This window comes from Microcaecilia unicolor, chromosome 9 (genome assembly GCF_901765095.1).
Source record: "Microcaecilia unicolor chromosome 9, aMicUni1.1, whole genome shotgun sequence".
NCBI lineage: Eukaryota > Metazoa > Chordata > Amphibia > Gymnophiona > Siphonopidae > Microcaecilia > Microcaecilia unicolor.
This window is the reverse complement of record NC_044039.1, coordinates 122,027,893-122,055,872: the sequence shown is the minus strand read 5'-3', so window position 1 is coordinate 122,055,872 and position 27,980 is coordinate 122,027,893. Positions and strand designations below refer to the sequence as shown.

Sequence of the window (27,980 nt, the reverse complement as noted above, 5' to 3'; positions counted from 1 at the left end):
AGCATTTTTGCAAGATTTTAGTGAAACCAAGTACAAACTTGCAATTAAACCAAAGTAAACAGTGTTACTGCTATAATTTACCTCCCTTTTCCTCAGCTATAAGGCAGGGTCCCACAGACTAATTAGTAAGAATCACTGTAGCAGTAGAGTTCAGATTAACTGTTGTCACAGTATATGTAGGAGCTAATGCAAAAAGCTAAAGATAGGGGCACCTGTGGGAGTAAAATTAGGGAGCACTGAGCAGCTGAAAAGTACTTAGTACACATTTTAGGGGGCATTGACCAACTGAAAGGCATTTAATATAAATTACAGAACTACTCAGAAGACAAGTTAAGAGAAAAAAAAAAAGAAAGTATTTGAGATCACTGAGCAGCCCTTGCAATGAATTCAGCAAGCCACACTATCATTAGACTGACTGCATCAGGACTGAGTTGTTACTTAGTGGAAACTTGAGTTAGAAACCTCAGAAAAATCATACCACTAAATGTATACTGAATAGAATAACGATCACACATATATAATGAATATCACATTGATTCCACTTATGTATGACACAATTATAACTTTATGCTCTTTTTTCATGCCTCCTGCAAGATAAAGTGATCAGTCTATGTAAACAGCTTTTACTACTTGTTGCAGGATGCCACAATATGCTTTTCTATTCAGTAACAAAAGGAACATTCCGGGTCCCTGCTCTAGAGCAGTACACATCAAAACTAAGAAAGGGGGTTGTCTATTTTGGAGAAGTAGCTCAATGGAATTAGATTTTTGGGTTTTGGAAGAAAGTATAAAACTAGAGTCTAGGGAAGAGTTGACATTGTGCAGTCAGTAAGCTCCATGTTGAATATCAAGTAGAAGTATGCAAAATAAAAAAAAATGATTGCAGCACTTAGTCCCCCTGAAGAAGCTTGTTTGAAGAGTGAAACGGCCTTGGGCACAAGAGAGCTAAGTGTCGCTAAGTGTCTCTTTGCTTAATTACTTTTTGGAAAAGTTTTAAGTGCACAAATATACAAAAAAACAATATTATATAAAAAAAAACTTTTTCTTGGAGGTTTTTGTGACCAGTGATAAGAACGGAATCCGATAGGAGCTGGCATTAAAGATATTACACTGGCTGCCAAGCTGGGATTTTTGAGGTCTTTTTCTCCAATTAGTCAATCACAAGTATAAGGCTGAAGAGCACCAGGAATATTGGAACATAATATCAATGTTAAGAAAAGGTTTTATTATTACACAAGAGATTCGAAAACAGTAATATGCATTCAGGTTGTTGATGTGTTATAAACATTTGGGTTTTGCTGAAATTGAGTCTGAATAGAGATTTTGTTAAAAACAAAAAAACCTAGTCCAGATCATGGACTGTTTGCTTGATGATTTGGAGGGATTCCTGCTGCACCTTTTGTTTTTGTTTTTTTCCTTTAACACAGAGCTGGGTTTGATTTTTCTCAAGATTTATCTGAACCCAAAGATTGAAAATGGTCACCAGATATGCTGGAAAACCTCCCAAACCTGCCAAATTTTGGCGCCATCTTGGGTGGGGATTTTTGAGAGGATTGGGGTAAGTACCCTGTAGTAACATGTCAGCCAGTCAGAGGTGCTGTGACATTAGACTCACCCTGCCTAAGCGCCTGTGTGCCACACCGCTGATCACATTCAGCCACATGTAGGTGAGCAACCCACTAGCTAGAAGCCAGCTCAGTGCTTGGAGTGAGAATGCCCTAGCCTGCCTGATCTGATATCAGCTCTAGTAGGATGCTATTGCCAAGTATCCTAGAGAGATTTCGTAGTCTGCAACCTGTTGTGCAGAACCTACTTACACAGGTTCAAGAGATGTGGATAATTCTGGACAATTGCAATCCAGTGGGCTGGGAGGAGTGCCCATAATGTTTCACAGCACAGCTCTTGATCTACCTGAGGATCTGATGCATGGACTGTCACACCGCTACTCAGTTCGGAGCCATGGTTGGGAATTGTTCATATTGCAACTGTGAGACAGGAAGGTGTCTGGGGCTAAAGGGGAAAAGTGTGTGCTAGTTCTTTGGATTTGAGACCCAAGCAGCATTGCTGAAGGAGAGTGAGGACAGCTCTGATCAGAATTGGGTGAATATAGCAATTGTCCTGGGGTAAGCTCATGAGTCGCTAGGGACCAGGGGTGAGAAAGGGTTAGCTGGGCTACTACCAAGTCTATCCGGTCGGGGGTGAGACAGGGTCAGCTGGGCCACCACCAAGTCTATCTGATCCTATACAAACATGGCTGCTGCTGTTTGCAAAGTCTTGTAGAGAGAGAGGGGAATGCAGGCTTTACCCTTAGTGAGAATAGTTGTGAGACACTAGGCTGCATCAAGGCTGGGGCACTTGAAGTAAAATTGCCACTGCTGCTTAGGAGGAAGATTTCTGCAGAGGCTGGTTTGGAAGAGACTGCAGTGCTAGGGCCTAGTAAGGATGAGACTCCCATTGCCAGGTTCAGTGGAAATGCCAGTGGAGTGCACCGAAAGACTCAAGTGCACAAATCCATGCAGGGCCAAAGGAGGACCCAGAGTGTCCCATCTTGCTGAGAATTCCTTACCAAGAGTACAATGGATCCTAAGGATCTCCATTATTTACCGTGGTGGAAAACTGAGGAGGCCAGCAGAAAGTTGAATAACTGTTCTGACTTCACTGGGGACATGTCAAGAGAGTCAGTAAGGTTCAAGCACCAGATTGATTCTATGTTTTCTTTACATGCTACTGCTGAGTGGCGTTTTCTACCAGGTTTCGTCCATTTAGAATCAAACTATATGCAGTTATGCAAGAAGCGGAAGACTTTTCTATTCGATAAATTTTACATTCTTATTGTTTTCTCCTAATTTGTTCTTCCTGCTTTAGTGCAGCTTATATTGTAAACCACCTTGAACCTCTTGTGGGATTTGTGCAGTATATAAACTGCAGATTAAATTAGAGTCCTAAAAAATCTAGACAGTTGGCAATCCAAGGCTCCTGAGCACTCAACGCATCTGATAGGGCCCTTCCCTCTAAACCTTTGGGCCTGAAGTACATGCCTAGTTTGCCTATGCCTTAATCCGGCTCTGGTGGCTATATCACTGGCAGCAAAAAATGACCTTATCCACAGGCATTTCAAGTGATACAGTGCATATTTATTTATAATGAATGTGAAGAAAAAAAACATTTTTTCCCGTTCTATATCTACATCTTCTGTCCCCTACTGCCCCCTCTTGGCAACCTGGCTGCTATGACATACAAAGCTGTGAGGTGAGGTGCCACTGGCCTCAGAAGGGTCCAGTGACTCCTTGTCCAGCATCTATGCACATCATGCAGCCCCATGAAAACGAGGAAAATGATACAGTCTTATGCCTCCATGGCCTGAGAAAGCACTTGTTATGCTGCTGCTGCTGCTGCTGCTAGAGGTGTGAATAATTAGGCTGTAGGGACAGGGTGCAGCGTGGTTGACAATGTGGGCACTAATGACTAAGAGGATGATGACCTCACAGGACACTGTGGTAGAAAGGCTGTAGAAACTGGTGGTATTAGCACAGATGTTCCCAGAGGTGCCATAGCCAATATTGCTCTGTAGCCCCCTCATCTCTTGCTGCACTGATGCTAACCCATGCAACAGGGAATCCAACTGAATCAGCAGTGTCTCTGTCTGCTACATCTGCCATTTCTTTTGAACAGCCAGCTTCCTATCCCTCTGGGCCTCACATTTCTGTGCCAGAATCCAGTCACTACAGTGAGTGAGTTGTTCTGTGCTCCTAGCTGGGGAATCTTTAGCTGGTTCCAGATGGTCATGATAGGGAGATGGGGATGTGATGACTACTACTACTACTACTATTTAGCATTTCTATAGCGCTGCAAGGCATACGCAGCGCTGCACAAACATAGAAAGGCAGTCCCTGCTCAAAGAGCTTACAATCTAATAGACAAAAAAAAAAGTAAGCAAAGCAAATCAATTAATGTGTACAGGAAGGAGGAGAGGAGGGTAGGTGGAGGCGAGTGGTTACAAGTGGTTACGAGTCAAAAGCAATGTTAAAGAGGTGGGCTTTCAGTCTAGATTTAAAGGTGGCCAAGGATGGGGCAAGACGTAGGGGCTCAGGAAGTTTATTCCAGGCGTAGGGTGCAGCGAGACAGAAGGCGCGAAGTCTGGAGTTGGCAGTAGTGGAGAAGGGAACAGATAAGAAGGATTTATCCAAGGAGTGGAGTGCACGGGAAGGGGTGTAGGGAAGGACGAGTGTGGAGAGATACTGGGGAGCAGCAGAGTGAGTACATTTATAGGTTAATAGAAAAAATTTGAACAGGATGCAAAAACGGATAGGGAGCCAGTGAAGTGACTTGAGGAGAGGGGTAGTACGAGTAAAGTGACCCTGGCGGAAGACGAGACGGGCAGCAGAGTTTTGAACCGATTGGAGAGGAGAGAGGTGACTAAGTGGGAGGCCAGCAAGAAGCAGATTGCAGTAGTCTAAACGAGAGGTGACAAGGGTGTGGATGAGGGTTTTGGTAGAGTGCTCAGAAAGAAAGGGGCGGATTTTACGGATGTTGTAAAAGCAAGCCTCTTCATTGGTCCTATACGGTACAGGACCAGCAGAGCTTGCTACCCATTATGCTCCTCCTCAGTAGCTTTACCTCCTTGCTCTGTTACATCCTCCCTGTAGGTTTCAGTAGGCTGGCAATCTGGCAGGTCATGGCTGCACCCTGGCTCTTCACCAACAGAGCATGGAGCATTGGCTGCACGTAGGAAACAATGACACACAGTTGTATCTTGTTGCCATATACAGTGACAGCCAGGTGATCCAATACTGATGCTCCTCCCTGCCAGGGTATACAGATGGTATCACTCCAGATGCATGTAATACAGCATGTAGAGGCTCAGCTGTCTGGTGGCTCAAGCCTTCACTATGAAGTGTATATTGTTTTGCATATGGGAGGTCATCCAGTCCACATGGCAAACAGGTTAGTAATGTCTTTTTGTGCTCACCTTTGAGAACAGCATTGCATGCTGTGTGTGTCTGATGTGTACTATAATATGAAAAACTTCCTACCAAATAAGAGAAAGATGAAGAGTATCAGACTGCCTTCCATCTGGCCTAAATTATCCATATAGCAGACTGAATATCGCCACAATTCAGATAAGTTCTGGGATAACACCGGTTCAGTCTACACGCCTGCCTGCACTAACAGTGACTCTGTATATCTCGGTCAATAGTACTTATTTAGATAGAGGGTGCTTTTCAATTTTTGACCTGTGTAGTTAATCTATGGATTTGCTTTTTCATTTTTAAACAGCTAAAATGTAGCAATAAAGCCTAGATTTTAAAAAGATGGCAGCTTCATAAATGTTACATTCATTAGGTTTATCAATTATATCCAAGCAAAAATATTCTGTTCAGAATAACATATAATTCAACAAGTCACCACACAAAGGAGACCCAATAACACACAACTAGCTAAGCTGTACTTATCATTATTTAGGTGTCTTCCTCAATTCTTACCTGTGACCCTTTCTTGCTTCCCGGTAGATTAATAATAAGTGTCTTCCCTCGGATCCCACAGACAGGCCTGTGAAAGAGAAATAAGACGAGTTGAATACAAACAAGCTTGCATTCTGTAATCATTTCCAAATCAAACAAGTAGAACACAATGACCAACGGTAGTTGAAATAATGAAATCTGGCCTCTATCCTATACAATAACATAAATGAAAGAAACATTTTGTTCTGTTTGGACAAAATTATTAGGAATCACTGGGGGCATATGGCAGGAAAAACAACTAATCTTTTGAGCAGAAAGTTTTCATTACTTTGAATTGTCTTGTCTTTTCATTGTTACAACACAGAAGATGCTAACCTTGGCCCTGCAGTCATTACAAGTCTCAGGGTCAAAAATTCTAAATTATCTTTTATTGTTTTTTTTTTTAATGTTAGGTGGCTGCTGGAATGAACATATTTCTCTGCTCTGACATAAGGAAAGGAAGGCCATACTCCCATGTGTTCAACATGCATTAAGGAAAATAATTTCTAAGCCATTTACATGCATAAACCAATGTTCTATGCAAGTAAATGGCTTCTTATAAAACTGCCTACAATTTATGCTGGTGGAGAATATGCATGTAATTCCATTTTATGCATATTTTTACCTGTATACCGATACTTCTCTTATATGATTTTTTGGTAATTTTTTCCTTGCTTTTTATTTGAACTTATAGTTCAATCATTTTTTTTGTCTTATTGTGAGCTACAGTGAACTATGTTGGCACCTGCTTGGTATAATGTAATGGTAACAATATAGATAGAACTGAAATTTTGGGTGGGCCAACAGTGAACAATGGTGGGCACTAGGCACCCCACTCCTCTTCCCTCTCTGCTGCCAACCCCCCTCTCCCTTCTAAAATAAAATTAGCAATACCTCAGCTGTAGGGATCCCCAAGCCCTACCAGCTATAGAATTCCGGAGCTCACCCGATCACCTAAACTGTAGCTGTCAGTGGCTTAAACGGTCATCGCTAACGCTGATACCACAAGCATGCTCAGTGCTCATGCATGAGCTGAACAGGCTCAGCAGTAGTCTAGTTTCTATAGCTAGTGGGGATTGGGGATCCGCTGCCAACTACAGAAAGGTTTGTCCAACTGCTGGATGGGCCTGAGGCAAAAATGATGGGCTGAAGTCTGCCCAAACCCACCTGTGGCTATGCCACTGGTGGCTAGCAGAAGCATTCTTCATGGAGGAGGTGAGGTGAGATTTGGACTTATGTGCATCTTTTTGGATTTTTAAAAGCCTGGGTCTAATTTTTCAGCAAAATTGTTTGTACTAAATAGCAAGTGTAAACATATATGGGTATTTTTGGTTGGATAATTTTCACAGGAAAAGTATGTGCATACTTTCCCTTTGAAAATTGGTATAACCTATGTTCGTATTGACTGCAAACATTAGGTGGCCTGAGGGTAATTTTATAACAGGACACTGAGGAACAAATGTGTATATGCTCACTTTGAAAATTATCCCACTGAAAGTACATGATAATATATATATCTACACCTGATCTTTGGCTTGTACAAGTTTCTTACTGTATGCATACATGTGTATTTTATAAAGTATGCATGCAAGTTCAAACTCTGCCCCAACCCTGCTCCTCGGAATGCCTCTACACATACAATTTAGCACATTACACTGCAGATTTTGTCCTCAATTGAAGAGGAAGGAAGCACATGCAAGTTTAAAGTGCTGTACTAAAAAACAATTGTATGTGAGTCCGAGCAAAACCGAAAGTGAAAAAAAATACATTGGTGCCTGTTGTTCTGCACTTAAATATAAGCCTTCAAAAATTTAAGTGCAAACAATTTTTGAAAAGCTCATATTTACAGGCACAGAAGAACAGAGCCGATGTGCGCTTTGCACTTCCGGGTTTTGTCTGCACATGTGCACAAGAGTTGCGCTTACTACAAAACCTTTGTGCACATGTGCCAAGCATGCTCCTCCTCCTACTTTCGGTTTACAAGCGTCAATTAAGTGCACATATCATTTGCATACAATTTCTTCTAGGCATTGCTTCACTATGTTTCTGCGTTTTTCCCATGTTATGGGATACTGTCCGGTTTTGAGCATCTGCCTCATGGAATGTTGCTGCTTTTTGGGACTCTGTTGGAAACAGGGTAGTGAGCCAGATGGACCCTTGGTCTGACCCAGTGGGCAACTCTTATATTCTTATTTCTGGCAATTTTGTTCCCATTAAAAGGTACTATACTTTCACTAGAGATCCTATTGTATGTGTTTATTAAAATTTGTTATACCGTCCTTTCTAAGCATGCAGGTCAAGGCGGGTTACAACAGCCTAAAATAACATAAAATCAGGAACAGAAAAGAATTCCATTAATGATAGGAAAGAAACATACAAATCTACAGCACATACACCCAAGATTAAAATCGTTAAATGCTGAAAACAAAGATTAGGCATGGGTCTAAGGAGCGAAGGGACTGTAATTGAACTTTGTGCCCCAAATTTCAGCGCTGGGGAAGAAAAGATTCCTTTCTTTAAAGCAAATTTGTTCCTTTTGGACATCAGTAGATATTACTACATTAAAATCTTTAATATATATATGCCCTTATTATTACCAGATTATATTACAACTCCCTGCTGGTGGTGTTTATCTTCAACTTTTGCGAAATAAGGCAGAAAAATCTATATATATAAAACTCACCCTCAACGTTCTGAAGACAGTGACGTCAGTGAAGCCAAGCCCTGACTTCCTTCAAAAAGGTTTGAAGGTTCGTGGTGGTGAAGCCACCAAAATCGCTCCGGGCCCCGCCCTGGAGGGCGGAGCCATGGCAGAACAATGAAGGGGTTGGCAGGGAGGGAGGCAGGGAGGCGGGGAGGGGGTGGGAAATCGCTATGGGCCCCGCCCTCGAGGGCGGAGCAATGGCAGAACAACCAAGGGGTTGGCAGGGAGGGAGGCAGGGAGGCGGGGGGAGAAATCGCTACGGGCCCTGCCGTCACGTCAAACGTCATGACGTTGAGGGCGGAGCAATGTACAACAACGAAGGGGTTGGCAGGGGGGGTTTTGCCGACGAAAACCTTGCTAGCGCCCGTTTCATTTGCTCAGAAATGGGCCTCTTTTACTAGTGTTATATAAAGCCAGAAACTCAGAACCAGAAAGTTGCATGGGGACAGAAATCTTATCCATCCCTGCCTGTCCCTGTTGGAATCTTAGTCATCTCCACTGGAAACTTATCCATCCCTGCAAGAATTTAATAGTATAAATCTCTCTGCCAGTTAATTCATTTTTAGAAAATACCTTTATTATTTATTTGCTTACAAAACCTAATACCTTAACATATCATTCCTTCATACACACTCATGCACACTCACTTACAAATGTACTCTCATACACATTTCACAAGAAAACCTTAATGGAGCAAACCCACTAATACAGTACATGTTATATCCTAACTGTTCAAAATGCCCAGTAACCTCAGCAGGATATTTGTTCAAAAAGTTCCTCTGATGCTAGTGCTGCACTACCCCCACGGGGTGTGCCTGTTGCTTTAATCTTCCATACTGGTCACAGCACTGCACTGCAAGTTCAAGAAGTTCATCTAATTTTAGTGCAGCACTACCCCCTAGGGTGTGCTTGTTGCTTTAAACTCCCATCATAGCCACAGCACTACACAAAATCCAATCCTTTTCATATGTGCTGGCTCCCAGGAATTCCAAACGAAAATGCAAACATTTGCTCTTAGAGTTCTCCACTCCTGTGGTCAATCCACTTCCACTCATGCGATGTGCTTGAAACTCTTACAGTCATCCGATATACCCCAGACTCTACACAGCGTTATTTGAACCCCTTTCTCAGTTTTTGGATTTTCATGTGCGGCCGTGTCTTCAAACGATACGGTCATATGTTAGAGATTCTAGCCATCTTCTTGAGTTGTTGGACAGTTACGAATGTTTGCTGGGAGAGGAGGTTATATTGGTTACGTTGGATGTGGTATCACTATATACCAATATACCACAAAATGATGCGGTACTAATGCTGGATCGACTATTGAATTCATTGCAGTTATCACATCAAAAAGTAGCTTTGTTGAACAGTATGGCTCGTATGGTGATTTCACACAACTTTTTCAAATTTGGGGAGAAATATTATTTACAAGTAAAGGGTGTTTGCCATGGGGGCAACCGTAGCCCCCACGGTGGCATGCCTTTATATGGCCCAATATGAGGAAAGATGGGTGTATAGTTCTCCATTTTTTGATCAAGTTATAGGTTGGCTAAGGTATATTGATGATGTACTGATGATATGGCGGGGTGATGTACATCAATTACAACAGTTCTTGGAATACCTGAATGCACAGGATGTTAATATTAAGTTTGAACATCAAATAGGTGGTGGGTCAGTGAATTTTTTAGATGTGAATATCAGGGTGCATCAGAAAACATTTGTTACACAGGCATTCCGGAAAGCAACAGACCGCAATGCGGTGTTACATTATCGGAGTCATCACCCTACTCGGCTTAAAAACAGCATACCAACTGGGCAGTTTTTACGTATTCGTAGGTTATGCTCAGCACGCAGTACATATCAAGATCAGGCTCAGGAGATGATCAAACAGTTCAGGCAGCGGGGGTATCCGCCTAGGGTGATTCACAAGGCGGCCAAACGGGCATTTAACGCCCATAGGGAATGGCTGTCTGGCTCCAACACGCAGTTTAAATCACGCAGGCTTACTTGCATTTTACCTTATACGCAAAACAGTTTGGCTGTAGAGAAAGTGATTAGGCAATTGTGACCCATGGTTACAGTACATCAACAGTTTCAAAGCATACACGCGAGGGCCAAATATGGGAGAGATTTTGTCCCATTAGTGGGTTTGCTCCATTAAGGTTTTCTTGTGAAATGTGTATGAGAGTACATTTGTAAGTGAGTGTGCATGAGTGTGTATGAAGGAATGATATGTTAAGGTATTAGGTTTTGTAAGCAAATAAATAATAAAGGTATTTTCTAAAAATGAATTAACTGGCAGAGAGATTTATACTGGTAGTATTGTTGGTTCAGTTAGCAAGTAGGGTATAGCCCAGTATTATAAGGTTGTATGCAAGAATTTAATGGTACATAAAAAAAAAATTACAGTTGGCTCTCTCAGTCTCTCTCTGGGTTCGAGCTGAAGCACTGCAGGCAAGGAAGGAACGGAAGCTGGAACACTGGTGCGCACATGCAAGACTTGTCTCTGATTCACTGGCACTGTGTACTGAGAGGTTGCCACATGCATGTGCCAGTAGGTCAGGTCATCTGATACTCATGCCTGTGTCAGAGCTGAGGTCTGCGCATCAGCCCGGGAGCAAAGAGGATTAATAGTAACATAGTAAGTGACAGCAGATAAAGACCTGAACAGTCCATCCAGTCTGCCCAGTAGTCACACTCATTATCAATTCATGATTAAATCAATAATGAATGTGATATTATATACTTGATTATGGTTTTTCTTTGGCATTTCTGGGACACAGACCACAGAAGTCTGCCACCCTATCCTTATGTTCCAACTGCTGGAGTTGCCATTTAAGCCCACTCCAGCCTATTTGTCTTCTCATTTGCAGGACACAGACTGTAAAAGTCTATTCAGCACCGTCCTCAAGTTCAAACCACTGAAGTTGCTGTCTAAGCTCTTTCCAGCTCATCCTAAACCAGATTGCCATATATGAGACAAAGACCATACAAGTCTGCCTGGTACTGCTCCCCAGTATCTCTCCACACTCGTCCTTCCCTACACCCCTTCCCGTGCACTCCGCTCCATGGATAAATCCTTCTTATCTGTTCCCTTCTCCACTACTGCCAACTCCAGACTTCGCGCCTTCTCGCTGCAAACTACGCCTGGAATAAACTTCCTGAGCCCCTACGTCTTGCCCCATCCTTGGCCACCTTTAAATCTAGACTGAAAGCCCACCTCTTTAACATTGCTTTTGACTCGTAACCACTTGTAACCACTCGCCTCCACCTACCCTCCTCTCTTCCTTCCTGTTCACATTAATTGATTTGATTTGCTTACTTTATTTATTTTTTGTCTATTAGATTGTAAGCTCTTTGAGCAGGGACTGTCTTTCTTCTATGTTTGTGCAGCGCTGCGTACGCCTTGTAGCGCTATAGAAATGCTAAATAGTAGTAGTAGTAGTAGTACTGGCCCTAGTTCATCACAGCCGGAGTCACCATCTAAGCGTTATTCGACACTTCCACATACATGCAGCCATTTAAATTTTGTTTTTTTTATAACTTCCATTTTCTAATTAAAGATCCTTTGTGTTCATCCCATGCCTTTTTAAATTCTGTCACCATTTGTGTCTCTATCACTTCCTTAATGGAAGCCTTTCCACATCTGTGCTGTTAAAGCAAGGAGGAGGAGGAGGAGGAGGAGGAGACAGCACTCAAAGAACTTGGTACTCAGTAGGTGAGTGGCTGGTGCAGTTGCAGCTTACATTTCCACAGGTACTGCTTCTATCCCCACAGGAACTGCTTCCGTTCCCAAGGGAACCCCGCAGAACTGCTTCTATCCCCGTGGAAACTCCGTGGCTTCAGCGGGATTCCTTTGAACCCCGTTCCCATGCAGATCTCTACTCAGAACATGGGACACCTCTGCTGGTGCAGCAGCACTGGCTGCAAATTGCTATAGGATTAAATTTAAAATACTAAGCCTTAACACTGTACGCTCCCCTTGGTTATTATGCTCTACCTGGATCTCCTTCTTCTCCTGTACAACCCAGTATTGTTCAGTAAGATCATCCCAAGCCAATCTTTTAGCTACACTTCTCCAATGACACTAAGATTTGATTTCTCACTACATGCCTGGCCTCCTCCTTATGGAATTCTTTACCTGACTGCTTGTGGGGTGAACACTCCTTTCTAAAATTCAAGACTTGCCTGTTTGAACAATCTTTCTCAGGCTTTTAACTCAACTATAGTATTTTTTAAAAATGTTTCTTGATTCATAGTCTCCCCTTCCTTCCTTTACCTGCTATGAATATTGAGGGTAATTCTATAACAGGGTGACTACTAGAAGTGCTGGTTACAGCGCATGTTCTACCAAGAAAAGTAGGCACCTACTTTTCTTTTAAAAGTACTAGCATGTGGCAGAGAAACCGTGTACATCTATGTGAAACCACTTATACCAGCCCTATTCCTGATGAAAATGGTCACACCTAGATGTTAGCACTTATGTACGTAAATGACAGGCCACCATAATTTACATCTGATCTGCACCCATGTGCACCCCCACCAACAAAGTAAGCATCATGAAAGCATGGTGTGTATTTTTCTGCTAGTTGGTATTCTATGAGGTCTTTTATGTATGTAAGTATCCACTCACATGTGTAAATGACTGGTATACTGTCCAAGAGAATCCGCTGTCGCGGAGAACTCTAAGTTCCCACGAGGAAACACAAAAGGATAACAGTGAGGGGTGGGAGATGGACCACGGATGCCAGAAACTGGACAGACTTAATCTCCCATCCCTCACTCTTATCTTTTCAATGACTAGTATACTGCCATGTATTCACCTTCTTATAGAATCCATTATGTCTAAGGTATTTAGATGTTCTGCAAATTGTAATTTGATATTGATATTGTTTAACTTTGTAAACTCTGATTATTGTGAAGAGAAGCATTGTGTTCAATTCTGGTGGAATTAGAAAAGGTGCAGAGAAGTGTGACGAAAATGATAAAGGGGATAGGATGACTTCCCTATGAGGAAAGGCTAAAGCGGCTAGGGGTCTTCAGCCTGGAGAAAAGACGGCTGAGGGGAGATATGATAGAGGTCTATAAAATAATGAGTGGAGTGGAACGGGTAGACGCGAAGCGTCTGTTTATTCTTTCCAAAAATACTAGGACTAGGGGGCATGCGATGAAGCTACAAAGTAGTAAATTTAAAACAAATCAGAGAAAATGTTTCTTCACTTAACGTGTAATTAAACTCTGGAATTCATTCCCAGAGAATGTGGTAAAGGCAGTTAGCTTAGCAGGGTTTAAAAAAAAGGTTTGGATGGCTTCCTAAAGGAAAAGTCCACAGACCATTATTAAAATGGACTTGGGGAAAATCCACTGCTTATTTCTGGGATAAGCAGCATAAAATGTTTTGTACTTTTTTGGGATCTTGCCAGGAATTTGTGACCTGGATTGGCCACTTTTGGAAACAGGATGCTGGGCTTGATGGATCTTTGGTCTTTCCCAGTATGGCAATACTTATCTATTTATATATCAAATGACAAGTCAATAAATTAAATAAATAAAGAGACAGGCTGACAACTGGTTTGGGGTGTGTGGGGGGGGGGGGGGGGGGAGAAAGACCGATGATAATGGGGTGGGGGTGAGGGGCTGCTGACTATGTATTTTTGCCAGTAGCCTGCACTGCTGCATTAAAGGCCACTAAAGGAATTGGAAACAAGCCTTAGTAAATCAAACCCTTAAGGAATTACAGTAGATCTCACAGGAAATCTCCTCTCTTTCTCCCAATACACCTCAATTTGATGGAGACAGAGGGAGGACGAGAGTTAGAGAGGGAGGGCGGCTCAGCCACTGATTCTTAATTTTTGGGCTCACTCCTGAATCATAGTAACAATGAAAATTTGTCAAGGACTGTCTAAGGGTTCACTGGGTAACTTCACAGCAAGATGTTAAAGGCAACAGCCAGCTGTGAAAATCTTTAGACAACCTTCAAATAATTATGACACTGCTAAGGGTAGGGTGGATTTACTACTGGTCCCCAATTTGCCTTTGGGAATAGGTGTTGCTTTATAATGATTCTGATGTATGAGGATTTCTGCAAGCAATAACATTTAGATTTATAGCAAGCAACTGTAAACCTTAGGTCTGAAAAAACAAATACCTTTGAAAAGTGATGTTAAACTGAAAGATGTTTCACTGGATAATACAGTGACTGATTTATAGCAATATTGCTGGCCTGGAGTTTTTCCTGTGTGTATTTGTATCACAGCTGATGTGGGCTGTCTGGTATAACAAAGGATATAAATGTTTATAACTACAACTCAGACTTACAACTTTAATCTCATGGCTATTCTGCAAGTTACTAAGGATCAGATTCAAATGTAAAAAGTATGTGAAAAACTACTGTTTTGCCAGACTGGCTGTTAATAACAACAACAACACGGAATAACAACACGGAAGATAAGTAAACTTTCTGTAAGTACAAATGCCCTGGACTTCCCTTCTGGTGTCAACTCTGCAGTATTAGCACACAACTAGTGAGGGATGTTCTGTACATTCTGGGTAATGAGGGCCTTCATCGGTGGTTTGAGTCAATTTAGATTATTTATTTTTATCATACTGGCATCCTGGGAAGCAACAGTAGGATGATGAGTCTGTTGAAATCACCAATCCCAGCTAAATGCTCTGCAGCAGCAGTTAATAAAACACTGGTAAATGATTTGGATGAAAAGTGAAAAGCTGCAAATCTAGTCACCTTAAAAGGAATAAGACTTGAAATATAAAACCAAAACCTTTAAATTTTCCTTTAGATTCATTTTTATTGTCAGAAAAAGTCTTAAAGTAAAGAATGAAAACTTTTAATCTAAAAATATCATGTTGCAACAGAATTTCCTAACTGCATACATTAAGTAGAGATACGCACAGTTTTTTCAAGTACAGCCTGGAATGTAGGATGTTCATGAAAGACCAAGATCCAAACGAAAACTTGGAAGTGGAAAATATGCATACCATAAATTTATGGTTAGATTTACTGAAGTGTGCTAACATGTTAGCATGAGCTAATTCTGTTAACATGCAGTAATACTACATAGGTCCTACTTCATAAAATGGCACCTAATGCATGTTTTTATTTATTTACACAAGCACTTGCTGCCTAAGTTTAGGCAGCTCCTTATAACAGGTCACCTATGTAAGAAGTCCAAAAAGATGCCTCTTTTAAAAGATAAGTTCCTATGTGCCTTCATAGAATATATTCTTAGATCCAGCCCTAATGCACTCTTATACATTTGCTTTGAGGCACGAGTAAACGTGTGCATGCACTCTATCTGGTCAATACTCAGTTGGCGGCAGTCAGCATTTGACCACCGCCTGTTGATTTAGGCCCCAATATTTAATGCCAGGCTATGTCCAGGCATAGCACAGAATAACCAGGGTCATGAATATGACCAGCGGATCTTATGCAGTTTCCATCCAATATTCAGCTGGGTACTACATAAGATATTTATGCAGGCCCTGGCTGAATATAAGGCTGGGACCCGCATAAGGGAAAGCAGGTCTTCCCCCCCCCCCCCGACTCAAACAATCCCTTCCTCCCTCCCACCCCAGAGAGATATCCATCCTCCAGCAAGAGCCCCCCCCCCCCCCCCCCCGGCATACCTTTAAGATTGTTGGTGGTATATAGGGTCCAGTGGCAGGAGCTATGCCCATTCGCTCCTGCTCCTCACAGCTCTGGCCTCAAAATGTGCCTCTTTACTCTTCAGGTGCTGGTTATCTAAAGTTAGTTCTTTGAGAAACATTATGGCCTATGAGGAAATGCTATTTGGGAATGTCATCTCTGGGACTGTGATGCAAGACATGAAGTATGAAGCAGCAGTTTTACTTCTGTCCTATCAATATTATACAATTCCCTTCTATATCTCTTTTTTCCCCTTTCCTTTCATCTCTGCTCTATAGTATTTTATTAATATTGCACACCACCTAGATAGTGTAACAATAAGCAGCATATCCAACCTGAATAAACTTGAAACCAGTGGCATAGCCAGCCCTCTAATGTTGGGGGGGGGGGGGGGTTTGGACAGCAGGGGCCAATGTATTCCTCTTCGCCCATGCATTAAACATACCTTTGGTGGTGATGCCGAAGCCCCACCAGCCAAAGAAATGCAGTGCCCGAGCTGCTCTCACCTCCCTGTGCTGCTTCTGTAATGGAAGTCAGCGGTGTGACTCCAGCCGCCGATTCCAGGACTCCCTGAGCATACTCAGTTCTTGCGTGAACTGGGTCATTTAAAGAGGCTGCTGCAGGTTTGGAGGGGGCTCGAGTCCAAAGTCGATGCCCAGGTCCCCAAGGCCCTCCTGTGTCTATGCCATTACTTGAAACCTATTCCCACCTTTTGCCTGCATTGGGGCAATAAAGACCCACAATAAAAAGTTATTTGCTGTTCCTGCAGGTGTTACATTACATTATTACTTATATTATGCAAGTTACCCCAAATGGAGTTCAATGTGCATAACAGATTAAAAAAGCAGGCACACCCTGTGAGCTAACACACAATATCAGATATGAAATCATTACTATACCATTGCATACAGAGAATCTATAAACCATTTAAAATAGAAATTTCTTAAAGAGAAATGTTTTCAACAGTTTTCAAAAGACAACATAATTTTGTATATTTCTCAGCTAAAGAGGAACTGAGTTCCAGATAGCCAGTGCTTGGTATAAAAGACCAGTAGAGAATATACACTTATGTATCATCCTCCTAGGATTAGGAAAGTAAAGCTGGACATGATCACAAAGACCTCTGTTTTTAGCAGTGGTCTGGGTGCAGTTTGCTGGATAAGAAGGAGCTTCTGCTCCTAAAGCAAGCGTTTATGATCCTAGCAGGAGAGTGCAGTTGAGTCCTTCATAAACCCCCTTGTAACAAAAGACCACTGTGATCCACGTCCATAACCTGCTCCTAAAGCAAGCGTTTATGATCCTAGCAGAAGAGTGCAGTTGATTCACGTTTTTCTTTAGAAGCTTTATTAAACAAAAAATCTGGCTCCAATGCTGCAGGCACTTTTTGGACAACGTGCTTCACTCAGCTGAGCCAATCACAGCGCGTTTAGCTCAGCTAATGCGCTGGGATTGGCTCAAGGTTTTTTTTTTTTTTTTTTTTAAGGTTTTCCAGGCCCGCGCAGCCACAACGAGAGGTCCAGACCTCTCGTTAGATTTCTTACATTTTTCCTGCGTAAAGGCAATCGGAAAAGGTCAGTGCATCTCGCTACAATGGGGTTTGTACAGGAATTGCTCATCTGCATTCCATTTTCGTTAGCTGCTAGCTTTGTCGGTAAAAGCCCTTTGATGCATGCAACGGATCAAACTTTCCTCGTTGGAGGGTCGTTAAAGGCTCATTAAAGTTTTGTGCATCTGCCTCTCTGAGTCAAAAGTTTGGTATACTGACTCCACAGCCCTAACTTTCTCCATGTAGAGATCATTATGTTATTGAATTGTTTTGTGAGAAAATATTATTATGTAATGTGGCTTATCGCTTCCCTAGTGAGAACAAGGATATGGTTGGGCTGAATTAGGGACTTTCATTATTGTATTCATGATATTACACCACCTTGTGTTATAGTTTTGATATAACTGCTTCCAAAAAATGGTTCATTTGAGCAGTCATCAACCCCTCCATCAATTTAGCTTAGCAGGGTTTAAACAAAAGGTTTGCATACCTTCCTAAAAGAAAAGTCCATAAGCCATTATTAAAACGGACTTGAAGAAAATCCACTGCTAATTCTAGGATAAGCAGCATAAAATGTATTGTACTGTTTTAAGATCTTGCCAGGTACCTGTACCCTGGATTGTCCACTGCTAGAAACAGGATGGTGGGCTTGATGGATTAGGTCTATCTCAGTATGGCAATACTTATGTTCTTAATATCGACTGAACAACTGACAAAAATCATTTAAACAGATAGAATTTGGTCCAATTTGAAATCTATCTACAGCAATAATATCAGCGGGTTACTAAAGGACATCCAAAAGCTTTCCAGATTTTTTGCTTAAAGCTATTTCAGTCTACAATTTGATGATTTTTCCCTGAAAGTAATCTGCCAATGATTGAGCAGAGAAGGAAAGCTTAAGTCCAACTGTGATGTTATTGAAGGTTTAATATATTAGTTCTCTAGCTGGAATAATTTCTTCTGATTTAGTAGCTCATTACCTACTAAGAGGGAACAGTAAGTCTTCCTGTATTTTTAATCATGTTTTTATATAAGTTGATAGCCTTTCTCCAGATTGTCCTATTTTCCTCTGTTCTATTTTTCTGCCAAATATGTTCTAACCTACAGCACTGTTATTTTTGGGTAGTCAATTCTGCATCAAACCAAGGATTCCTCCTTTGAGTGAAGACTCATTTTTTAACTATAGGGGCAAAATTATCTAAAACTTGTTCAGATGTTATATCCCAATTTAAGATCATAAGACTAGATTTTTTTTTGTCTATCAAGGACCAGAAGGTATCCTGAGATATTATGTCTCTTGTAATGACTGAAGTGGATGTTAATTTTTGTTTTCCCTTCTCTTTCCAATACTGGGTAAATTCTAATAAAAAATGATCCAACCAAATCAATGGTTTCCATTCTGCATTATTAATCTTCCAAGATAGTACAGGGAGTGAACAGTAAGCTAATAAATCTAAATTATGGCCCGTCTCATGAGAAAAATGAAAACTAGGCCAGCAAAGATTTATAGACTCTTAAAAAGCAAACAAATCTTTTACCTTAACATTTGAGTTACCCTCAAGATGTAAATTAATATCCCCAAGTAAGAGCAGAAAATCACAACCCAGGGCACTCTTCAATACTACATCATAAAACTTTTCCTTCACCTCTAACCATTTAGTAAATGCAACAACACTTACCTTCCAAATGCTCATCAGTATTTTCACAGACCATTAGTCCTAAACCCAAGCTATTCACTGATTCCTGAAGTTTAACCTTAAGAAAAGATTTAAAAATAACAGCCACCCCCACCTCTTTTTACTAGATCTAGGTAGTTGAGTGATATTATACCCAGCAGGGCACAGAAGCTTTAAACCTGAAACATCTGTAGAAGAAAGCTATGTTTCTGTTATTAAAACAAGTCCAGGTTGTTGGCTTTCAATGAGATCCCTAATTAAATCTACCTTATTATTTTCTGATATTGCATTTAAGTACAAGCAAGGGATAGGTAGGTAAGACATAGAATCCAGAGGTTGCTCACTACAAGGTACCAGGACTCTTTGTCTGGATAAGCTCTTCAATTTGTGTCTCCTAAATTTCCATCTCTTAAACTCATTTCTAAAAGGAATCACTGGAATTGAATGTAGAAGATCTGAATCTTGAAACGGGCAAGGATAACAAAATACAAGACAAGTCCACCAAATGAGGGACTAGATAAAACTAGCACTCCACATTCAGTGGCACAAAAATCTATTCCAATTCACCCACCAGTAAAAGAAAGTAAATGAGCAAAGATTGCCAGATCATGTTTAACAGCATAAAAATATGGGGAGCAACCTTAAAGTCACTTAATAGCCTACTAAACAGTATTCATCCAAACTACACAACCCTACGCTAGTTGCTACATAAAGGCGCACACCTTTGGCTTGTGCTTTAGGCGAAGTGCTGCTAGGTGCTGCAAGGAAAACCCCTTGACATCTGTACTGTATGGGCAGAGCTTGCTCCCACATCCAACAGTGGAAGATCAAAACAGGAAACAAAGTGCAAGGGTCTCAAAGCACACGTCAGACCAGCATAGATATGGAAGCTGTTAGCGTCTGATGTCAGTATTGTATAACATTGAGAGAAATTCAACAGATTAGCTATGTAAATTTGTCCCTCCTGTTCCCAATTTTGCTTTTTGTGACTATTCCTATGCAGCCTTTTTCTGTTTTAGATTTCTAGCCAATGAGAGCAGGCTGCCTGCAGATTCTGGCAGCATTTTGTTCCAGTTTTTTAAGCAACCTTAGAAAGCCTAGGTTGTTTTGTTGAACTTTTGTTTCCAGGACCTGCTTGGAAACTCACGCCTTCTGGCACCAGAAACTTCCAGGAGTTTTGGGGAAGTGGATGGAAGTGGATGGAAGTGAAGGACGGGTTTGATTTTTGAGGGATGTTCCTGGCAGGGCCGCCAAGAGGTGGGGGGGGGCCCAAACTTCCACGGGCCTCCAAGGGGGGCCCAGCGCCGCAGTCCCTGGTCTCACCCGCCCGCCCTCGGCTCCGTCGACCGTCTGCCACCAGCCGGGCACCCTGCATTCAAATCACAGCGCCCGACCTCAGTGTGAAAGAGCAGCAGCAGATCGCCTTCCTTCGGGCCTTCCCTCCCTGTGCCCCCGCCCTCATCGGGATACAGGGAGGGAAGGCCGAAAGGGAGGCAATCTGCCACTGCTGTGCTTTCACACAGAGGTAAGGCGCTGTGATTTGAATGCAGGGGGCCCGGCCCGGTGGCGGATGGAGGGGGGCTGTCGATGGGGCCGGGGGTGGGCTGGTGGAGACTGGGGAATGCAGCGCGGCAGCCTCTGGGTGGGGGGCGGCAGCTGCGGCCTTGCTCCAGGCCCGGCCCAGTCTCTCAGCGGCCCTGGTTCCTGGTGGTAGCAGTGAACGCCTCCCAATGTAATTTAAGATCCTGTTTAGCCCACCATAACTGTCTTTTGTCATCTCCCATCTCTGACCATTCATCTCATAGGAAGAGTCCCTATTTTTTTCTGCCTTGCCAGCCAGTATTTTGAATTACAAGGAATCAGCCTGCCTAAACCCCCACAGAAACGCATCACAGGCACTTGTCATGAATAAGGGTTCAGGATTTGTGGGGCCAAAACCAGAGCTTGAAAAGTTGCTGCCTGGCATTGTGTGGTGGTATGGGGAACCATTGCACCCCAGTATAATCCAATTGAAGGAGAGAGAGAGAGAGAAACAATTTGGAATAGTGTACACCATCCAAGCTAAGAATCCTGTACCACCAGAAAGGGACTGATTACATCTCAGGCAGAGGGGGATGTCAGTTACATTTTTCAGCAAACCATATGTAGGTTGGCGAGTATGAAAAACCTGACTGCAATGAACTGTCATCAAGCTGGTAATTATTCCACTAAGGCACTGAAACAAATTATAACATCTGTAAAGAAGGGAGTAGTAATCTACTTTATAAAATGCATCTATGTACTGGAGAGGAGCAGACAGACTCATACACATAAGTTGGCTACTTATGTGCATGAGTATATAAACTATTGTTATATTTTTGGTATCATCAATTGAAATTAAAATTTTGTGTACTCTTCCCTTGGTCAGACTACTATGATATAGTCTTTTTTTTAGCAAGGGAAAGAAAGGAAGGAGAAACAGAATTGAGGGATCAGGTTTCTATTTGAAAATGGGAGCAGGTAGAGGATTAGTAAGTTTTGTACCCAATGGAATAAGGAAGAACAATTGTTGGATAGGCTGGTGAATGAATGAAAAGGTATAGTGACAAGCATTTTAAATGATATAGCACCATGGAGGGGAGTCAGAAGCAAAAAGAGGCAGCCTTGGTATACCATATATTTTGTGATTTGTTATGCTTAATTCATTATTAGATGAATGACACCAAACAACTTTTTAATGCTGTTAATAACTTAATCAAAGATGGAGTTTCGGAATGTAAGGATATTTTCTCTTTAACCGGAGAACAACTTGAACTATTTTGTCTCTAAGGCGAAACTCTTACATGCAGAATGTGGGGAATTTTATAGTCTGAACATGATTTTGGGGAGTCAGAGGCCTATAATGTTTCAAGTTTGTTGTTATCTAATTATCAGTACCATCCACAACTCAGTTAACACTGGTCATTAAAACTCTATCTTTTGTTTGTTAGATTTTTGCTATATGGGTATTTGAAAATCTTTTCTAAAAATGACTTGGGTATTATAGATATGCTTCTGACTAGATCATAATAAGAAGGGCTGGTTCCCAAACAATTAAAACGTGCAGATATTACTCCTCCATTGAAAAAAATCTGGCTTGGAAACAGTGGCATTTATGGTTATTGGACAGAAAAGAGAGGGTAAGGTTAAATGGCCATTTTTCTCAATGGAGGAAAGTGAATAGTGAAGAGCCGTAGGGATCTGTACTGGGACATATGTGGGCAAATGCAAAGTGATGCACATTGGGAAGAATAATCCAAATCATAGTTACCTGATGCTTGGGTTCACCTAGGAGGTCAGCACCCAAGAACAAGATCTAGGTGTCATTGTAGACAAGTTGCTGAAATCTTCTGCCCAGGGTGCGGAGGCAGCCAAAAAAGCAAATAGAATGCTAGTGATTATTAGGAAAGGGGTGGTAAATAAGACTAAGAATACTATAATGCCTCTGTATTGCTTCATGGTACGACCTCACCTTGAATACTGCGTTCAACTCTAATCGTCTTATCTCAAAAAAGATATAGCGGAATTAGGAAAGGTTCAAAGAAGAGCGACCAAAATGGTAAAGGGGATGGAACTCCTCTCAAATGAGGATATACTAAGGAGGTTAGGGCTCTTCAGCTTGGAAAAGAGACAGCTGAGGAGGGATATGAATGAGGTCTACAAAATCCTGAGTGGGATAGAATGGGTAGAAGTGAATCAATTTTTTATTCTTTCAAAAAGTACAAACACTAGTGGACACTCAATGAAGTTACATGCAAATATTTTTTTCACTCAACGAATAGTTAAGCTCTGGAACTTGCTGTCGGAGGATGTGGTAATAGCGGTTAGCATATCTGGGTTAATGAAAAAAAAAGGTTTGGACAAATACCTATTGAGATAGACATGGGGAAATCACTGCCTTGGGATTGGTAGCATGGAATGTTGCTACTATTTGGGTTTCTGGCAGGTACTTGTGACCTGGATGGCCACTGTTCAAAACAGGATACTGGGCTAGATGAACCGTTGGTCTGACCTAGTATGGCTATTCTTATGCTCCTTTGCATATAAGTGGGCTAGATGGACCATTGGTCTGACCCAGTATGGCTATTCTTATGCTCCTATGCACATAAGTGGGCTAGATGGACCATTGGTCTAACCCAGTATGGCTACTCTTATGTTCTTATATGCTATTGAGACATACATGGGGAAGCAACTGTTTGCCCTGGGACTGGTAGCATCTCGTGTTACCACTATTTGGGTTTCTGTCAGGTATTTGTGACCTGGCTTGGCCACTGTTGGAAACAGGATACTAGGCTAGATGGACCATTGATCTGACCTAGTATGGTTACTCTTATGTTCTTATTTTTATAGAATACTAGCATAAACTGGCATTAAGCGCACCCAGATTTAAACATGCACACTTATGCCAGGTCTGTGGCATAAATGTGAGCACCATAATGTGACATCTACATGAGTAAATTATTGTATTTTGTAAACTAAGCATGTAAATGTCACCACCAACTGTTTCCTACCCATTCTCTTTCCTTGCATTCACAACCTAAGCCAGTACTCACCAATCTTTCTAAGGTCGCAATCTGAATTCATGTGACCTTAGAAAGCACATGACCCCCAGATGGTGCAAGATGATGATATCCTATGGAGTGCCTGTTCAGGTCATGACCCCAAATGTGGGTTTGGCGACCCCATTTGGGGTCACGACCCACAGCTTGGGAAGCTCCACACTAAGCCATATACGTGCCTAAATTATAGAATAGCACTTCATTTCCATGTGTAAGTGCACAGTTATATGAATGGATGGCAGTATTCTATAAATGTAAGCATGCAAATAGTGTTTACATTTAGGTGACCTGTTATAAATTGAGGGGTTTTGTGTTTTTCGCATGCTTAAGAAGAACCATAATCAAAGCAGTTTACTTTTCTTGGGAACTCCCTTTGATGCACCACTTGTGAATAATAACTTTCTAAAGAGCCATCAGGGCCTGGAACCTTTCAAGGTTTGAGCTGGCTAATAGATAATTGGCAATCTCTTGCTGAGACTGGAGTATTTAGAACTTCTAACTCTTCTACGGAAAGATATGGTAACGATTGCCCAGAATTGGCTCATGGGACTGTAGTGCCCTGAGCCAACTGTTGCAATGGCACCCCCTATCTTGGTTCTCCACCATATCAGCTCCCTTCTGCCAGCCAGCTCACCTGCATAACCCCAACTCACCTCAGAGGTCCCACGGGCTGGTGAAGGGGGCAGGACTGATCCCCACTAGTTCTTGCCCTTGTGACTGACTTTTTCAAAATAGCACCATTAAGGGGATGAAGCTGCCATATAAAAAAAAAAGCCTTTATATTGCAGCTTGAAAACCTCAATGGTAGTATTGCAAGACTGTCACTAGGAGTTAGTGGCAGCATTTTGAAGAAGCTGGTAATCAGCAGTGCAGCCATATTGGCACATGCTGCATGAGTACCACGAGTGCAGCAAATGAGCCCTTACTGCTAAGGTCAATATGTGGAGGTAAGGACTCAGGCAATAAATAGCCGTGAGCTACCTTTAATACTAGTGCATATTGGTTCTTTTGCACCTTCTTGTGATGTGCTCTTGACTAGCCAATCATCTAGGTAGGGAAACTCATGCACCCTTAGTCTGGGTAGTAAAGATATGACTACTGCTAGACATTTTGTAAAGATCCTGGGTGCTGATGTGAGGCCAAAGGGCAGTATACTGTACTGGTAGTGGTGTTTTCTAACTTGGAATCTCAGATACCTTCTAAGACTGGGATGTATCTATATGTGGGTATAGGCATCCTTCAAATCCAGAGATTATAGCCACTCTTGTACCTGAATCACTGGGAGTAGGGTGCGCCTAGGGAAACCCATCTTGAACTTTTGTTTTACTTGCTATTTGTTGAAGGCCCTTAGGTCTAGAATGGGACAAAATCCTCTTATTTTACAGGGGACCAGAAGTACTTGAAATAAAATCTCTTCCTCTTTTACCATGTGGAACGAGTTTGAAAATATTGGTTTATAAAAGGGAGGGAAGTTTCTTTGTAAGCAATTCCTGATGCTAAGAGCTTAACTTTGTTGCTGTTGATGGGTAATCTGGAGGGATGAATTCCAATTGCAGTGTGTATCCTCTCCAGACTATTGAGAGGACTCATCTGTTTAAGGTTACAAGAGACTATCTTGCTTAGAAAAAATTCAGCCTCCCACCCACTGAAAGGTGATCCCTCATTGCCCTCTGGCAGAGTATCTCCTGGATGTGGAAGTTCAGCTAGGTGTGGGCCAGGATAGTGACTCAATGGTTTCAAAATACTTCCTGACAAGGTCTGCTACCTCTTCTACCTTGTCACCAAAAATGTTATCTCACTGGCATAGAATGTCCACCAGTGTGTTCTGAACTGCTGTTTCTAGGTTTGAGGTGAGCAGCCAGGTGAGTTTGTGCATCACAATACCCATGGCGGATGCTCTGGATGCCTTATCGAAAGCATCATAGGTTGCCCAGACCATTTACTTTATAAACTCCTAATCGTTGGCTATTAGAACTCCTCAATTTTCTCCTGAGAGACTGTGCACAACGTTCCACAAGTGTATGCTCATTAAGATCCAGGGTTTGGATTTACATGTGAAATCTGATATTGAATAATATTATTATTTGGTCCCAGGCCTGACTTTGGTTCATGATCCAAAATCATAGAAAACTTATAGGCCTGTGTCTCTGACTTGAACTCCAGTGTTGAAACACTGCAGAGCAAGAAGAAACACGTAAGGGTGGGGGTCTAACTTGCAGAGTTGCATGAATGTGGCAATATGGTGGTAACCGATGTTCTTGCAAAACAGAGCAAAGATGGCTTCACAGGAAGATGACCAGGTGTCACAGAAAGTGTTTTGAGGAAGATGTGGTCAAAAATGTAGAAATGAGTGGTCTTGCAAGAACATGACTATCTTCCAGTAAGAGGTGGTCTACTGCTGACTATTCCAGTAAAATACTAACCACTTCACCATAGCCAATCAGTGTTAAATATGACATTAATATAGATCTAATCAGGTGTACTTACTGTCATATTATCTGTATCCTGAGAGGACATACAAAAATGAGTGTACTTCCTACTTCAAGCCAGAGAGACAGCCATAGAGCTGCTCCCTCATGAGAAACCAATTAATTGTAACTGAATTAGAAAGTAACCCAATTGCTTTCTCATAAGTAACTTTGAGTCTTTTATATCCACTAATTGGCATTGGCATCAGAGACTCAGACCCAGAAAACACCTATATGTAGCTGTGGTATGGGATTCCCATAATTATGTGATTGTACATAAATTTGGAGAACAGTAAAATAAAAGCATTTCACTGCTTCTATATACTTTGGAGTCTTAGATATAGAGGTAATTTTATATAGCAATATTCTGTACTCCTAGTGAGATATCACTGATCAGTTCATTGTACAAATACATGATGAGATATTTAATAAAGATCAAACTGATGCAGCCTTGGTGGTTTATTTCTTTCTAAGTATTAGTGGGTGGTCCACTATATTGGGAGAGGTAAATACACCTAAATCAAAACAATATCCAAAAATTGGGAGTGTTGTTAGATTCAGAAGGGTATACAACCACAGATAAATCATGTGATATCGACTGCTTTTTTTCAGTTGAGGGTATTGAGTAGCTGGAAGGGAATTATTGTAATTTCCTTTAATTGGGCTTAAATTCTTCTAAGATGCAGGCTCTGCAAATTGTTCAAAATGCAGCAGCTCGTTTGCTTGTAGGACTGAAGAAATTTGAACGTGTTTCTCCCACATTGAAAAGTTTGCACTGGCTATCTGTAAAATTCTGTGTATATTTTAAAATTTTAACTTTGATACATCAATTTGTATATAGTAATATTCCACAATATTTCTTGAATTGTATGAGCCATGGCGTGATTTGCGATCTATACCAATGAAACAGTTGTTACAACATGTTGTTTTGCAGAAACAAGGAATCATATCTTTCAATAGCAGGAGGGAATTTATGGAACCTTTTGCCAGGTTATTTAAGACTTTGTGCTGATACCAACAATTTAAGAAATTGCTGAAAACTTTTACTGATGGATAGGATCGAGTTTATTTCTTTGGCAGTTTCCCATGTTTTGCCCTGATTGGTTTTATATTGAATGAGACTCATTATTTTATGTGATTGTTCTGTTTTTTTTTTCCCACTTGATATTATGATTGTTTTGTATTGTAACTCACTTTGACTCTAAAGCGGGATATAAATGTTTGAAAATAAATAAATAAAATCTGGTAAGCAGCTATGCAGGAGATAAGTACATAAGTGCATAAGTATTGCCATACTGGGAAAGACCAAAGGTCCATCGAGGCCAGCATCCTGTTTCCAAAAGTGGCCAATCCAGGTCACAAATACCTGGCAAGATCCAAAAAATGTACAAAACATTTTATACTGCTTATCCCAGAAATAGTGGATTTTCCCCAAGTTAATTTAATAACGGTCTATGGCCTTTTTCTTTAGGAAGCCGTCCAAACCTTTTTTAAACTCCGCTAAGCTAACTACCTTTACCACATTCTCTGGCAACGAATTCCAGAGTTTAATTACACGTTGAGTGAAGAAACATTTTCTCCGATTCGTTTTAAATTTACTACATTGTAGCTTCATCGCATTCCCCCTAGTCCTAGTATTTTTGGAAAGCGTGAACAGACGCTTCACATCTACCCATTCAACTCCACTCATTATTTTATAGACCTCTATCATATCTCCCCTCAGCCGCCTTTTCTCCAAGCTGAAGAGCCCTAGCCGCTTTAGCCTTTCCTCATAGGGAAATCGTCCCATCCCCTTTATCATTTTCGTCGCCCTTCTCTGCACCTTTTCTAATTCCACTATAACTT

At 41.5% G+C, this 27,980-nt stretch overlaps 1 protein-coding gene across 6 annotated transcripts in view; it reads right to left on the bottom strand.

The window, feature by feature from the left end:
- The window catches only part of GPHN (gephyrin), a 907,672-nt gene that overhangs the window by 367,857 nt on the left and 511,835 nt on the right, over positions 1-27,980 (bottom strand). For all 6 annotated transcript variants that reach the window (XM_030213888.1, XM_030213889.1, XM_030213891.1 and 3 more), the window contains one exon: positions 5,484-5,550. In XM_030213888.1, coding sequence (XP_030069748.1) covers positions 5,484-5,550 — 67 coding nt within the window. The remainder of the gene's footprint in view (positions 1-5,483; positions 5,551-27,980) is intronic.